This window comes from Labeo rohita, chromosome 19, assembly GCF_022985175.1.
Source record: "Labeo rohita strain BAU-BD-2019 chromosome 19, IGBB_LRoh.1.0, whole genome shotgun sequence".
Classification (NCBI taxonomy): Eukaryota; Metazoa; Chordata; class Actinopteri; order Cypriniformes; family Cyprinidae; genus Labeo; species Labeo rohita.
In genome coordinates, this window is record NC_066887.1 from 21,620,516 (window position 1) to 21,636,300 (window position 15,785).

The 15,785-nt window shown below is 35.3% G+C and overlaps 1 protein-coding gene across 3 annotated transcripts in view; it reads left to right on the forward strand.

The window, feature by feature from the left end:
- The window catches only part of LOC127182042 (ephrin type-A receptor 7), a 172,467-nt gene that overhangs the window by 102,324 nt on the left and 54,358 nt on the right, over nt 1-15,785 (forward strand). For all 3 annotated transcript variants that reach the window (XR_007829843.1, XM_051137136.1, XM_051137137.1), the window contains exon 5: nt 2,550-2,897. Coding sequence is in view for 2 of the 3 variants with exons in the window: in XM_051137136.1 (XP_050993093.1) it covers nt 2,550-2,897 (348 nt within the window). In the remaining variant the exon portion in view is untranslated. The remainder of the gene's footprint in view (nt 1-2,549; nt 2,898-15,785) is intronic.

The following is a 15,785-nucleotide window of genomic DNA, read 5'->3' on the forward strand; positions in this document are numbered from 1 at the left end:
ATTTGAAAATCATGGTAAATTTATTATTACTATTATTTATATATTTATTTATTATTATTATAATTGGACTTGTTTTGTCTTCTAGAAAACATGTAAGTATCTTCTGTAGCTTCTGAAGGGCAGTACTAAATGAAAAAATATAGTATTAAGGCAAAATAAGAAAAATGTACACATTCTGTTTAAAAGTTTTCACCATCCGCTCCTAATGCATCGTGTTTCCTACTGAAGCATCAGCGAGCATTTGAATCTTCTGTAATAGTTGCATATGAGTCCCTCAGTTGTCCTCAGTGTAAAAAAGATGGACCTTAAAAAAATACAGTCATTGTTGGAAAGGGTTCAAATGCACGGAAATGCTAAAAAACCCAAAGAATTTGTGGGACAAAAAGGATTTTTGAAGTACAGCGGCCAGTTTCAGGACAAACAAGGGACTCATAAACAACAATCAATATACAAACAATCAACAACAAAAAAACAGCTGTGGATCATTCAGGTAACAACACAGTATTAAGAATCAAGTGTATGTAAAAGTTTGAAAGGGGTCATTTTTATAAATTCAACTTATTTCCTCTTGTGGACTATATGTAAACATCTTTTATGTAAAATATATAATTCGGCTACTACATTAAAATATATATACATGTATTTTGTATGATCACTTTTATTTTTGTGATAAAATTAACATTTTGCAGATTCTTCAAGGTATATGTAAACTTTTGACCCCAACTGTAATATATAAAACACTTGATGGTGGATGTAAATAAAGATGTTTTTTGATTTCAGTGCCTATTTGATGTGTTTATTTATTATTTTTGAGCTGACCGTTTTGCAGAAAGACCATCCTGTCAAGAAATGGAAAAAAAGCAAACTCCTTGCAGCATATTGAGTCCATCTTCATAGTGTGTCTGTGTTTGTGTGTCTAAGGGCAGCGGGAGGCACCTGTAGTGCTCTTGGCCTGAGCTGATGATGGGCAGCTTAAAGCCCTGGTGACATTTAAATGGCTTCCTGCTGCTGACAGATTCTTGTCTGACAAACGGCATTAGAGACGCAGGGCTCCAGTCTCGACCCGCTCCACCCAGAGTCAACAGAACAGTCTCGCGCTACAGGACAGCAGCAATTAACGCATCTGATCTCTTTCCTCCTCCTCCTCCGCCCCTCTTTTATCACTTTCTTTCTCTCCCTCTCTCTCTCTCTTCTCTCTCTTTTTCTCTATTAGATAAGAGCCTCTCATTCATTCTGTCCACATGATTCACCATAAATCAGTTGCAGCTTCTGGGGGGAAGTAGGTGTGAATGCCATTGCAGCAAGCCATTCAGTTCTGTACAGCCGCTTTAAGGTCCTCGATCTTACCATGAAATCAAATGCTTTTTATAGGCTATTACAAAACCCATTTTAAAACACAGTTATTGGTACTGCTGTGTATTTCTGTGTTCAAGTTGAATTTCTATTTTTTTTTTTCCAGTGTTATTGTGTAAATTGTGTATCCTTTTGAAATTTACACACTTTTTCATAATATGGCTGGAAATGGAGGAATTCTTTGGATATGAATCCAAGCAAAGCAAAGAGTGCTATGTTATGATAGAAGATAAAAATATTAATGTTAGTTGTTAAGCAATTGTTTGAATTTATTTTTAGCTATTTTAAATTAAATTAACATTTTTAACAAAGTTTCTCAGACACATTAATTTTGTATTTTACCTTGTTTTATGCTTTTAGCTTACAAGCGGCTTAATAATAAGAGTAATAATGGGAAAATGCATGCATTATTATCATTTTTAGTAGTAGTAGTTAGGGGTGTGTGATTATAGGCTATCATCTATGATAATATCGTAGTTGTTTTTTAAACAAAATGTGATTTGACATCGAGTATATCACAAGAACACACCCAGAAGGTGTGTTTTCATCAGAGATTCGCGCAAAACTTTGACATTGATTGATTAAAAAAAAACGAACATGCTTTCACTGCGTGATTTAGTCTATGACCAAGTGATTACAAAATGAAAATCCTTAATAATAATAACTGTTGTTGTTGTTGTTGTTGTTGTGGTTGTTATTACAACACAGTTAAAACAAATTATATTTTTAATTTTTTAATTTTAATTCCTGCCACAGATTCGTTCAGGTTATGTGTCGGCACATTTACATGGAGCAGCTTTCCCTCTGCCTGTATTTGTATGAATGGAGTTTTTGCTAGTGCATGAGAGCTGTGTTCGTCTCCGCCAGTGCCCTCAATACTCCCTGATCTCTCTTTGACTGTCTTCCATGGCCTGTGTTCATTTGCTCTCAAGTGATTTTAAGCCTCAAGCTCTGTTAAGCTTTACCCAGTTGTAGCTAATTGGGTTAAATTATTAAAAAGAATTACAGTTCATTGAGGGGTAATTATCATCATGTTAATTAGAGTATGTTCAGATGACATTTATTTAATGCTTTTGAATGTTTTTCTTTTTTTCTTTTTTTTTGGTGGCGGTGGTATTGAACACTTCAATACTTTGTGTTTTAATCAAGCATTACAAGCTTCATTTGTTTATGTATGTATTTGTTTTTGCATACAGGTCCCCCCTCTCCGCCTCGTGATCTGGTCCACACCCTCAAACAGTCGACGCTTATTCTGGAGTGGGCCGCTCCGAATGACTCAGGCGGCCGAGGGGATCTCACCTACAGCATAGGCTGTCGGCGATGCGTCGGCCCCCCGCGGGCCCCACAGGTGCAGTGTGAACCCTGCGGAGCCAGCGTGGGCTTCGTACCACAGCAGAGCGGCCTGACGGAGCGCACAGTCACCGTAGTCAACCTGCTGCCTAACTCCAACTACTCCTTCAGCGTGGAGGCCCGGAACGGCGTCTCGGAGTTACTCCCCAACAAAAGATTCTACACGCAGGTCAACATGTCCACCAGCCTCCCAGGTACATTCTTCATGAAATATTTACACTAGTGTTTTCCTAGTATCATTCCCTGTATTTACAGATAAAGTGCATCAGAGAGGATAAAACCTGTTTAGTAAGAGACAGTTGTGTAACACTGTAAAACAAATCTTAGCGCAGCTTTTTTCCCTGTCTTTATATGTCATCTGATGTCATATGATCCCAAATTGCAGCTTTCGCATTATTCAGTGTTATGTAGACATTTTTTTTTTTGTCTCTGAGTGTTTGTCGTGGTCCTAATGTTGGTAGAGACAGTATTTGAGGACACCATCCTCTCTCAGTAATACTGCAGCAGATGTTTTCACTCATCTCCATTTGATTTGAGTGAAATAGTCCGTTTTTCGAGCCAAATGAGGTTGTGACAAAGCAGCTTATTCATCTTAGTGCTTCTCAGTTTCATTGCATCCTCATGTCGTTGATGTCTTTCCATACCATGTGGGATTAAACGACTTTCCTGTCCTCTTTAATAAGTTCGGCAACGGTGGTCAGTGTTAATGCTTTTCTTTTATTATTATTATTTTTATTTTTTTGTGGATTTATAATGGTACACATGAGTATTATCAAAAGATACACTACATTTACCTTTTTTCCCCTATTATTTGAGATGGTCCTTTTATTGTGGCTTAGGGCTGAACAACAGAAACTACACAATTACAAATCCACTGATAGTGGTTTATGTTTATGTTTGTTTTTTTCTCTTTTAAAGTCGAAGACTAAATGTTCTGCACGTAATTGCAAGTTATAGTCATTTCTTTTAGGTGAAATTGCCATTTTTCTGCTATGTTATGCCACAATAAAGAGAGAAATTGGTGTCTGAATACAGTGAAATTCTCAAAGACCCCTTTGCTATAGTCACAGAATTCAGTGAACAGGGTTATGGGTAAAAAAAAAAAAAAAGGCCAGAATTGTGCTCATAACAGAAATTAATGATGTCATAATAATAATAATAATAATAATAATAATAATAATAATAATAAAGGAACTTTATATATATATATAGAGAGAGAGAGAGAGAGAGAGAGAGAGACTTTTTATGCTTCTTGACCAAATGTTTCAAAAATATTTTTGATATTTCTGATTTTTGGTGTGTTGTGTGGGCCCATAACAGAAATGACTGATGTTTAAGGGATAGTCCAAAAAAATTCTGTCATTAATTACTCTCCCTCATGTTGTACCAAACACGTAAGACCTTTGCTCATCTTCGGAACACAAATTAAGATATTTTTGATGAAATCTGAAAGCATTCTGACCCTGCATAGAGAGCTACCATTTTTAAGGCCCAGAATGGTAGTAGTAAGTTCATCGTAAAATAGTTACTTTGACATCAGTGGTTCAACCGTGATTTTATGAAACTACGAGAATACTTTTTGTGCGCAAAGTTGTGCGTTGCTGTCTATGCAAGGTCAAAAAGACTCAGACTTCATCAAAAATATCTTAATTTCTGTTCAAAGATAAACAATGGTCTTACTTGTTTGCAACGACATGAAGGTGAGAAATTAATAACAGAATTTTAATTTTTGAGTGAACTGTCCTTTTAAACTAAGGATGCCGATATTAGATTTTTGCGATATCTGAAATGCCAATATTTTTCAACTCATTTTGGTTGTTAGCCGATGCCGATACCGATATATTTCCTTTCGTTTTTTTTTTTTTTAAGATTTATTTTTTGGAGATTTTTTGTGGCTTTAATGGACAGGACAGTAGAGAGATGACAGGAAAGTACTGGACAGAGAGAGGGGAGCGGGATCGGCAAAGGACCTCGAGACTGGAATCGAACTCGGGTCGCCGTGAACACAGATGTGCTATATGTCGGCGCACTAACCACAAGGTTATCAGCGCCGACAGATATATTTAATTTTGTTAGGAAACCATGCCAAGTCTCTCCTGTGCGAAAATTATGAGCAAACTATTTTTAATTTGGGTTAGTTTTTAACAATAACATATTTGTTAGAATTAAATAAACTAGTTGCAGTACATTTATAGCTTTGAAAATAACTATAAATAAATTATATATTAATCACTGCTTTTTTTTGCAGTGGTAACCTTAAATTTTATTTTAAGATTTAAAATTTGTAGAAGGTCTAAAGCAGAGTTGTAAAAATTTTCCAAATATTTAGTGCTCACAATTTGTTTAAAAATATAACATTTTATACATTAATGAATTTAATTTATACGTGTCATGTTTGTGATTTTTTTTTTTTTTTTTTCTCTATGTAAGCTATAGCTTCTGACCTTTAAATCAAAATATACTGATTTTATGACATCAATTACTGCTTTATTTAATCAGAAACCGTCTAAATGTTATTTGTTTATTTTACTTTTATTTTATTAGAAGTAGGCCAACAGCGCTGCCGCTGATGCCACTGCACGTGCTTTTACTGTTTACTCTATCACACAGCGAACACATCATTCTATATGTGCATTCTTGGATTAAATGCAGCGATCCAAAACAGTAAATCTAATCATCATTCAGACAAAACTTTGCTTCAAGAATGAGTCACAATGCTGACATAATTAATCGCTAACACACCCTGAGCACATAAAAGTTATTCCTCTTATTGGCAATGCATATCAGCATAATTTTTTTTATATCGGACCGATGCCGATATTTACATTTAATGTCAGTATCGGCCAATTCCGATATCGGTCTGATAATAATGTGCTTTAAACATAATCATACCTGCATAATCTGAGACTATTGTCTAAATTTAGTCATACTATGTCAAAACATGTAGTTTTACAGATAGAATGCACCTTGTTTTGTCTGTATGTGTGTGTGTCTGTAGATCCAGTTTTGCTTATATTATGTGGACTACACTAAAAGCCCCCATAAGAATAGTAAAACCTGAAATTACCTCCAGCCAATGGCCCCCATGAGGTAAATGGCTTATTAACATAGTAAATAATGTCTTAATGCAGAAAAGTTTGTGTCAGAGTTTTAGGAGGTAGAAAATATCATTTGAACAAAGCATAGGTCAATGGAAAGTGCCCACCATGCTAGAAATGCAGACGTGCGTGTGTGCATGTCGACCCACGAGCGCACGCTCCGTTTTTAGTGCTGACCAATTACAAAATGAAGTTGTATAAGAGCAGCATCTGGAGTCAAGCAGGGCTTAGTGAACAGCTGGTGTGTGTGTTTGTGTGAGGGGTCAGTTCCAAAGAGTTTGTCTGCACACACACACACACATATACGTAGTACACAATATTATGTAAATGTCTGGTACACACTTCAGAAATCACTTGGAGTATTAGACCCTCACCTATGTTGTCAGATGCCTCTACAGGACAATGTGCACTGACATTATCTCGCTTTATACAACACCCAGATTAACATAGACCCGCTGAGCCACTCTCACATGCACACGCATACTGTACGGAGTCACACAGACTGGCATTCACTTTACCGCTCGCTCAGATCATTCAATGATCCCAGAGTGCCCGAACACAAAGGCTGAAATATGCAGCGCAGGAGCCGCATGTTTATTAATGGAGGAGATCTCTTTCATCAAGATTTCGACGCACTCAGATTTTGCTTTCCATTAAGAGTAAATTGCAGAGCGTTTATTTGGCACTCGACTCCTGCGCCTTTCATTATTTGATACTCTTTCCAACACAATTGCTTTTTCTCAGCCAAAAATGACTCCTCCTTTGTCTCTCACACCTTTTCAGTAGTCTATTTTCTCTCTTGCTTTCTCTCCTTTTCCCCTTCAGGCAGAGTCCAAATTAACTTTTTTCCACACCTGCCATAGCAAGTGAAGCAAGCACATTTGCCAGCCGTAAAGCGGTTTATATAGATTTTTTTTTTTCAGGATATAAGTGTCTTTCAGGAAAAAGTGTCTGTTAAATGAATGAATTATTAAAAATGAGGATATATGTTTGTTTTTTCAGTATCTTTTGATGAATAGAAAATTTGAAACAACAAAGAAACCATACAAATCTTTAAGAAGTGTCTTTACTGTCACTTTTGGTTAATTTAATGTGTCCTTTCTGAATAAAAGTATTAATATTCTTTAAATGTGTAATAAATACAGTCATTTTATAATAATTAATTGTTTACTTGTTTAATGTGTATTTAAAATGTGGGCTGTCAAACGATCAATCGCGATTAATCACATACAAAATAAAAGACTTTGCCTAGTATATGTATGTGTACTGTGTGTAATTATGTATAAATACAAACACATTCATGTATATATTCAAGAAATATATATTTATCTTAAGTATATACATTAATTTGTGTGTATTTATATATACATAATAATTACACACAGTACACACGTTTATTAGGCAAAGTCAAACTTTTATTTTGTATGCGATTAATCGTGATTAATCGTTTGATAGCCCTTATTATTTTCAGTTGAATCACTACATGTATCCCTGGCAAATGATTTTTAATCTACTCACCAAAGCCAGTTTTTAAATTACATGTGGCATTTGTTGGGGTGTTCATTTTGTACCTGAGTCTCAGGTATAAATCATATTCCTTTGAGACACGCCATCTTTGTGTTTTTTATTGTGCTTGAAGTTGTGTGGGTAGCCATAACACAAGGCTTTAATTTTTATGTGTGTTGCATATTCTAACTTAATTTTTCTCTCTTCTCCTATTCCGTTCTCAATAAACACGCCACTAATCTCTCCCTCGCACAGCTCAGGCTCAAGGTTAACTGGGGCTCTCGGAGGAAGTGCTATTACTTTATTGTGATGTACAGTCTCAGAGGCAGCTGTGTGTTTGAGCTGTGTGATTAGAGTCGGGTGTGATTGCAAGCCAACACAAAGGAGTTGAACTGACTAGAGGCTGAGATCAGTGCCGCACTTGTGTGTTGAATGTGCGTGTTCTGTATTTATTGGCCCTTTTTTGAACTCTCTGTACAAATGAAATGTAAGCATGCTGATCATTTTGAGAGCAGTTTGCAGCGACCAGATCGGGTCACTCGGCAGCCATCTTAAGTAAAGCCCCCGGGCAGATGTTTTCTATGTAGGTAAATGGCACACAATTACTGTTCCTGTGTAATTGAATAGGGAAAGACATTTTAATTCTCTGAAACTTGAAAATTACATTCAAATAGATATTTATAATCAGCTTTAAAAGGGCCATCAGTTGCAACTTTTACATGTTGTTTGAACATAAATGTGTGTACACAACCACCCTATAATGATAAAAATCCACCCAGTGGTAATATCCCCTTTTTCAAATCAGGCCATTCTCTGCTTCTTGTCGGTGTGACATCACACAGACCAAGGTCACTCCCACGATAGTTGATTGACATGACCGTCTTACCTTAGACCCGCCCTGAATGAGCTGTAAACACTACCACCATTGTTTTGATTCTGATGCAGGGGAAGACAAGTTTTGTTGTTGGATGTAGTAATGAACATAGCAGTCATCGTTTACTCCTGACATCTGAGCAGCTGAAGACACAAAGGATTAACTTTACTTTCGTTTTTTTAAGGAAATGTGTCCGGCGATCTACATAAATGCGTCTATGTTTCCGCAATTCATTCGTGATCCAGCTTCACCTACAGCAGAGAAATTGTAACCAAAGTATCTTATAGAGCTCTCATTAAGACTCTAAAGAATCATGTCAACTTGTAGAAAATGGGCATCCATTGACCTCTTTAAAGGGTTAGTTCATCCAAAAATAAAAATTCTGTCATTAATTACTCACCCTTACGTCGTTCCAAACCCGTTAGACCTTTGTTCTTCTTCGGATCACAAATTAAGATATTTTTGATGAAATCGGAGAGCTTTCTGACCCTGCATAGACAGCAGCACAACTGACACTTTCAAGGCCCAGAAAGGTAGTAGGGACGTTGTTAAAATAGTCCATGTGACATCAGTGGTTCAACTGTAATGTTATAAAGCTGAGAGAATACTTTTTGTATGCAAAGAAAACAAAAATAACAATTTCTTCTCTTCCTTGTCAGTTTTCAAGGCACATTCGCAAGTTTTATTTAATTCAAGTGTTTTGTTTAGTTTTATACAACAGTTCTTTCTGGTCCTCTTATCTGATAAGATTTGAGGCTAATACGAGTGTGATATTCTAGTGATAACAGAACCTTAACTGTTTCACTGTTTGTATCACTCTGCTTTCAGTATTTCTTACAGCAGGTGTCATGGCGGATGGCCAAATCCACTATAATTTTAAGAATAATATTGTTTTTGTGTCACGAATGTAGTTTTAAGGGTTTTTTTAGGTGAGAATGTCCTTCTACGTTTTTTGGAGATGTGAGCTCCAGGGAATCAGCGGCTGTTCAGTGCTCATGAACCCGCCGAAAGCAGCCTTACCTTGGCAAGATCTTCTGGAATTTGCTGCTGATGTCTCTATAGTGGTTAAACATAAGATATAATTCAAGTTCGGCTGTCAGCTTGAGATTTAAATCCGTGGCGGAATAAAGTAATTTGCACAAAAGAGGGTTTTTAAAGACACTCCGTTGTTTATGTATTTACACACGGCGGCCTCATTCCTACAGCTATATCACACGGCTACAAGTGTGATATTGCTCATTTATACGCTAAGCAATTCTAGTGCTATGTGGGATAACCACTTAAAGGAATAGTTCTTGCAAAAATGAGAACTCAGAGGTGTCCAATATTGTTTTGGAACCCATTGTCTGTCACTGTATGAAAGCTGTTGAAACAGTCGAAACTTTCTTTAAAATACCTACGTTTATGTTTATGTTTATACATCATCTGAAAGCTCAGTAAATAAGATATGATGGTAAGATATGACAATATCGGGGCAAGATACAACTATTTGAAAATCTGGAATCTGAGGGTGCAAAAAAATCTAAATATTAAGAAAATCGCCTTTAAAGTTCTCCAAATTAAGTTCTTAGCGATTCATATTGCTAATCAAAAATTACATTTTTATATATTTACTGTAGGACATTTACAAAAAATCTAAATGAAACATGTTTACTTAATATCCTAATCATTTTTGGCATAAATATATATATATATATATATATATATATATATATATATATTAATTTTGACCCATACAATGTATTGTTGGCTATTGCTACAAATATATCCGTGCTCCTTAAGACTGGTTTTGTGGTCCAGGGTCACATATTAATGTCCAATGTGAAAATTAAGAATGAAATCAGTCAAAAATCAGTTGAGAATCACTGAATTAGTGCCTATAAAGTTCCAAATAAAAAACTAACAAATAAAAGTTTTTTTTTTGTTTTGTTTTGTTTTTTTTGACAGTTATACACTGGATTATCAAAAAGGCTTTAGAACATGTTTATTTAATATATAAACAACTTTTTAAATATATAAACTCCCTTTTTCCAGGAAAAAAAATACACTGGGGAAAAAAAACAAAATTGTCCCATCAGTTTTCGCTCAGAAATTGCTAGTAATTTTACAAACTATTACAAAGAAGTGGAAATAAACATTGATTTAAATGTGAAATTTTGAAGTATAAAAACTTAACTTAAAACTTGCACTAAACTTTGTTGTATTTACAACTTTGAAAAAAACTTTTTTTACAGTGATTGTGAAAGGTTGACTTATATAAAATGACTGACACTTTGGTATAAGATTTTGGTCACGCAGCCCATCCCTATGTTGAGTAGTCAATTTTAATTTTAGAAATCCCAAGTTAGTGTTACATTTTGAAGTACGTAAAACATAATTGGCTTAAATCAAACAGCTTCCCTTCTCACGATGCGAGAAATAATCTGAATTCAGCAGAAGAAATCAGTCAGAAATCCACACGCACCAATAAACAACCCCACAAAGGTTCACAAGTATGTAAAACTTTGTGTGTAATCAGCTGTGGATGTCCCTGGAGATCCGAGGCTGGAGGAGTTCCTGTCCCCGACGGGACCTCCTTCCCTCAAGCAACGTCTCCTTTCAAGGCGAACCTCCCGTCGGGGCCTGCGGTGGGCCGATAAAGTCCGGTTCAAAAGCCTCCTCCTCAAATACAGGGAAATCCATTTGGTCAGGGTGCACTTCTCATCGACCTGTGGTCTTAAACCCTACACTGGCTAAGAGCCAGCGCTGCCGGCCGTGAACCGTGCGCTGTAAAGCTCCACAGACCTTCTCCGTAGCGTGGAGACACCACTAGGCCCTTATCCTCAGAGTAAGTTTAATATTTCCCATTGGGAGGGCGAGAGGAGGGATTGGCTAACAGGTTTAGTTTAGGGTGGGGGTGAGAGTGTGCCCTCGAAGTCACTAATGCAGTATTCATAAAGGTCACTGGCTCTTTTATGACACATTGTCTCAGAACACAGCAAGGGCGGCAATCCCATCATACTCTCCGCTCGCATGGAGCCCGTCACGGTTAAGTGAGACAACAGAGAGTAATATTGCGCCAGTACACTAGAGTGTGTTGACATGTACACAGATACATGACGAGAGACCGTGGAGATCGCACAAACACAAGCTTATATGACAGCTTCAACATATAAACTAAACACTGAAGGTACAAGCAATAATCTTCACAGTACTAGTGATAGACTGATATATTGGACAGGGTGGTTAATCGCTTGAGATTCAGCCATTCTGAGACTCTAAGACTTCGGATTATCGGATTAACAAAAGCGTGTCAGTTGCATTTTCTGCCAAAAGCCTTGTCGATTGATAATGTGTTTTCTAACAGTGAGTGCATTCTGAGTAAGTCACTGTTACTCTTCTCAACAGGTCCACATAGGTATGACTTAAACCAGTCATTTTTAGTGGTTGAGTGGATTGTAGTTGATTCGTGATCCATACGGACAAGGCCCAACGGTTCGGCACGCATGTGATCTGTGGATTAATTGCAAAATGTAACCATAACCAACATCGCAACAAAAGTCATTTAAGGTTACCTTTCCTATAGAACTGGTCTACACCTTGTTGTTTTATTAAACAAACTACATGGTCTTATGTTGTTTATCTTATTTACATGATGGCATGTCATTTCTGTCTCTTTTGGATGTCTCAATCTTTTGGATGAATAAATCAAAATGAAGTCTATCAATTAATTTGAATTGTGTTATGGACTAATGTCTGTGACTTAAAATGCAAAAAGACGGTTTAGATATGAATCCTGCATGTTCCGCTTGCCTCTGTATGTATGGATGGCGAAACACCGTTTTGTTTACTACACAAATACTGAAGCAGACGTGAGGCTCGCAGTAATTTTTGGCCTCTGTGTCTCGTTATATGATGACGTGAACACATGAACCTCATCTCCAGAGATGCTGTGAGAGTCACTTCATGTGAATTTTACCATTTCATTTGAGAAAACTAGCATCATATCATACTGTATACACACAGAAACGTCACAGCGGCTTGTCAAAATAAAAGTACGGTTTAACGTGTAACAGAAATATATTACTCTTGTATTACTTTTGTACAGTATAATGTACGTCTTTATATATTTCTATTTTTGGCCAATTTAAATCGAACAATTAAATGATAAAAATAAATATTACAACCAGATTAACCACTTAATTTTTGGAAAAAATTGTACAATTATTATTAAAACTTTTTTTAACAGAATATTCACACAAATTTTCTTCCATGTATTAATTTTAACAGTAAACCTCTGTTTACCAAAATTAGATTAAAAATAAATAAATGTTTAATGCCTTCATTTGATTATCAGAAAAAAGAAAAAAAAGAAAGAAAAAGTTTGTAGAGCCCTATTGTTCAAAATGTTGAAGTTTTGGACTTTTCACTGAAGTAAATGTTTTTGTTATTATACAGAGAGTAAAGGTACCATTGGGTACTGGTGTGGTCCAGGGTCACATATTGGATCCATACATTAGGTCTGAAAGGAACAGCAGCCTATAAATATCAACAAAACAGCTTTGATTAAGAATAATCTATATTAATTTCTACAGTGAACACTATGCAGTGTTATTGTTTAACGTAATTTGTGTATTTGTTCTTATTTTTTAGTGGCTGTTCACTTAGTTTTAAGGAAAGCAAAGTTACACTGAAATGTTGTTTTCCTTGCTGATCCGAAAAACAATCTGTAACTCAAAAAACGTAATATGATCCACACCATGAGTTTTGTGAGTTTTGTCATTTTATATCACTGAAAAATTCACAATATAGTTGTTTTGCTTAATGTCCCTAAAAAGTTGTTTATATGTTAAATAAGCATGTTCTGATGCCTATTTTTATATAATGTAGTGGATTAATACCATTTATATAAAGTACCGTTTATATTACTGATACATACTGTAGTATTTTTTGCCTCATACACCATTTAATACAGTTTATCTGAGAATTTGATCTGTATTATTTGATTTGAATGATTTATTTTTATCTTTTTTATATAATTTTTATTAAATAGGAGCTAATTATAAGTGTGCTCATAAATATATTTATTTAGATTTATATTCTAAATACAAATATAATCTCCAATGACTCATCACCGTTTAATATTGTTGATCTGAGAATTTAATCTGAATTATTTGATTTGAATTATTCATTTTTATCTTTTTATTTATTTCTATTTTTATTTAATGGGAGTTAAACAAAATGAAAGTGTGTTCATGAATATATTTAATAATATTTATATTCTAAATGCAAATATAATCTCCAGTGACTCACACACCAACTAATATTGTGGATCTGAGAATTTAATCTGAATTATTTGATTTTAATTATTTATTAGTATCTTTTTATTTATTTTATTTAAAGGGAGCTAAACAAATTATAAGTGTGCTCATAAATATCTTTATTAATATTTATATTCTAAATATAAATATAATCTCCCATGACTCATCACCATTTAATATTGTTGATCTGAAGGTATGCTTTGTTTATTTTTCTCTCTTTATTTGGAACTTTATTTGTGCTATCCAAAATGTAAGTGTGTTAATAAATACAAATAATAATAATAATAATAATTCTTAATAATAATAATTATGGATAGTCTGTAGTTTATAAACATACAAAAAAAAAAAAAAAAAAAACTCATACCACCCAGGCTGTGGACATATGTGCGCAAACATCTGACTGTGTGAGCTTACAAGCTGGCTTGTGCCACAGTACATGCTTCAAATTCAATTTAACTAGACATCTGTTGAGGCATTATTTTTTTCCAAAGTTAAATCAGTGTGAATTTATCAACTGAAAAAAAAATCTGACGGCATTCCAACCTCTATGATTTGTAAAGGCTTTTTGTCACCACGGATGAGACACTTATTTTTTCGCCATAGTTTCTGTGGTAGATAAACAACTCTATCGGCTACATGAATGTGTAAGTGCTTCATTCAGATCTTTAGAATCGCCCATGACACATAGTAATTTTTAAAAGTGCCTCATACAACATTTAATATTGTGGATCTGAAAATTTGAGGGTGTAGATATAAATTTTGAGCCAGCCATGAATAAGTCCCAAACAAAGAGTGGGCAGATTTGGGTCGCATCATCTCTCAGATCTGAGTTTAGACAGCTCTGCTTTTGATAGATTGCAGCTCTTTTACACCAGATCACACTTTCCATAGTTGCTCAACAAAGCCCAGACGTTTTCACGATTGTTTGAGGGTGTTTACACGCCCTGATGCGTGTGTGTGTCAGAGGGAGATGGGCTGAGGGGAGGGGTCAGCGTAGAGGGATTGACATTTCAATATCTTCAGAGGATTTGGTTTGGCTGCTTTAGATGGCCGAGGCCTGTGGAGCTCTCTGGGGTCCGGCACCTCTGCGTGCCTCATCAGAGGAAGGGTGGGGTGAGAGGGATAAGAGGATGACATAGGGTGAAGGACAGCAGGATACATGGCCTAAAGAGGACAGAGAGAGAAGAGAGAGAGAGCATGTGTGTCAGCCTTACTTTCTTCTGTGAAACACAAAAGAAGAAATTTTGAGATTTTTGTTTTTGTTGTCATTTGGACCCCACTGACTAATTGTATGGGCAAAAACAGTTAAAGGGATAGTTCATCCAAAAATTGTCATTAAATACTCACCCTCATGTCGTTCCAAACCCCTAAGAAGGACAAATTAAGGTATTTTTGATAAAATCCTAGAGTTTTATTCAACAATTTCTTCTCTTTCATGTCAGTCTCGACATGCATTCACAAAAGTACCGCAATGCATGTGTGTATGGTGCTGCTGATGCAGGAGCCGGCGTTTGATGTGGCTGAGAAGAAATTGTTGAAAAATTCATTGCTTTTTGTTTTCTTTGCGCACAAAAAGTATTCTAGTAGCTTCATAAAACTACGTTTGAACCACTAATGCCACATGGACTATTTTAACGATGTCCTTACTACCTTTTTGGGCCTTGAACTAGCTTTGTGTAAAATTATTGACTGAACTGTTGTTGAATGAATGATGAAAGTTTTTGTTTTTTTCTGTTTTCATAAAAAATTAAAAAATCAATTACAAAGACTTATTTATGAGAATAAAGGCATAATATTAAGGTGACACATTGCTGCCACACACATTTTTATCCACTCAATTGTGTTGTAATAACGATATGTTATGTCAGTATAACGACATCTTTTCTCTTTAAAACATCTTTTCTCGTAATAACAAGATGTTATGTTGTTAAAATGACATCTTTTCTCGTAAAAAAACAAGATATGTAAAAATGAAAAAATGTCATTTTAACAAGATAATTGTCATTTTTAACCGCAACATCTTGTTTTTATGAGAAAAGAGTTTTTTACTGAGATAATTATTTTGTTTTAATGACATAACATCTTATTTAAAAGAAAAATGTTAAAATGACATCTTTTCTCGTAATAACAAAATGTTTTCTTGTTAAAATATCTGTTCTCGTTAAAATAACATTTTTTCTCGTAATAACCACATATTGTCATAAAAGTGACATAGCATCTCGTTTTTACGAGAAAAGATGTAAGTTTAACAAGATAGTTGTCGTTTTGGCTGTGCACATATGTGTGCAAACATCTGACTGTGTG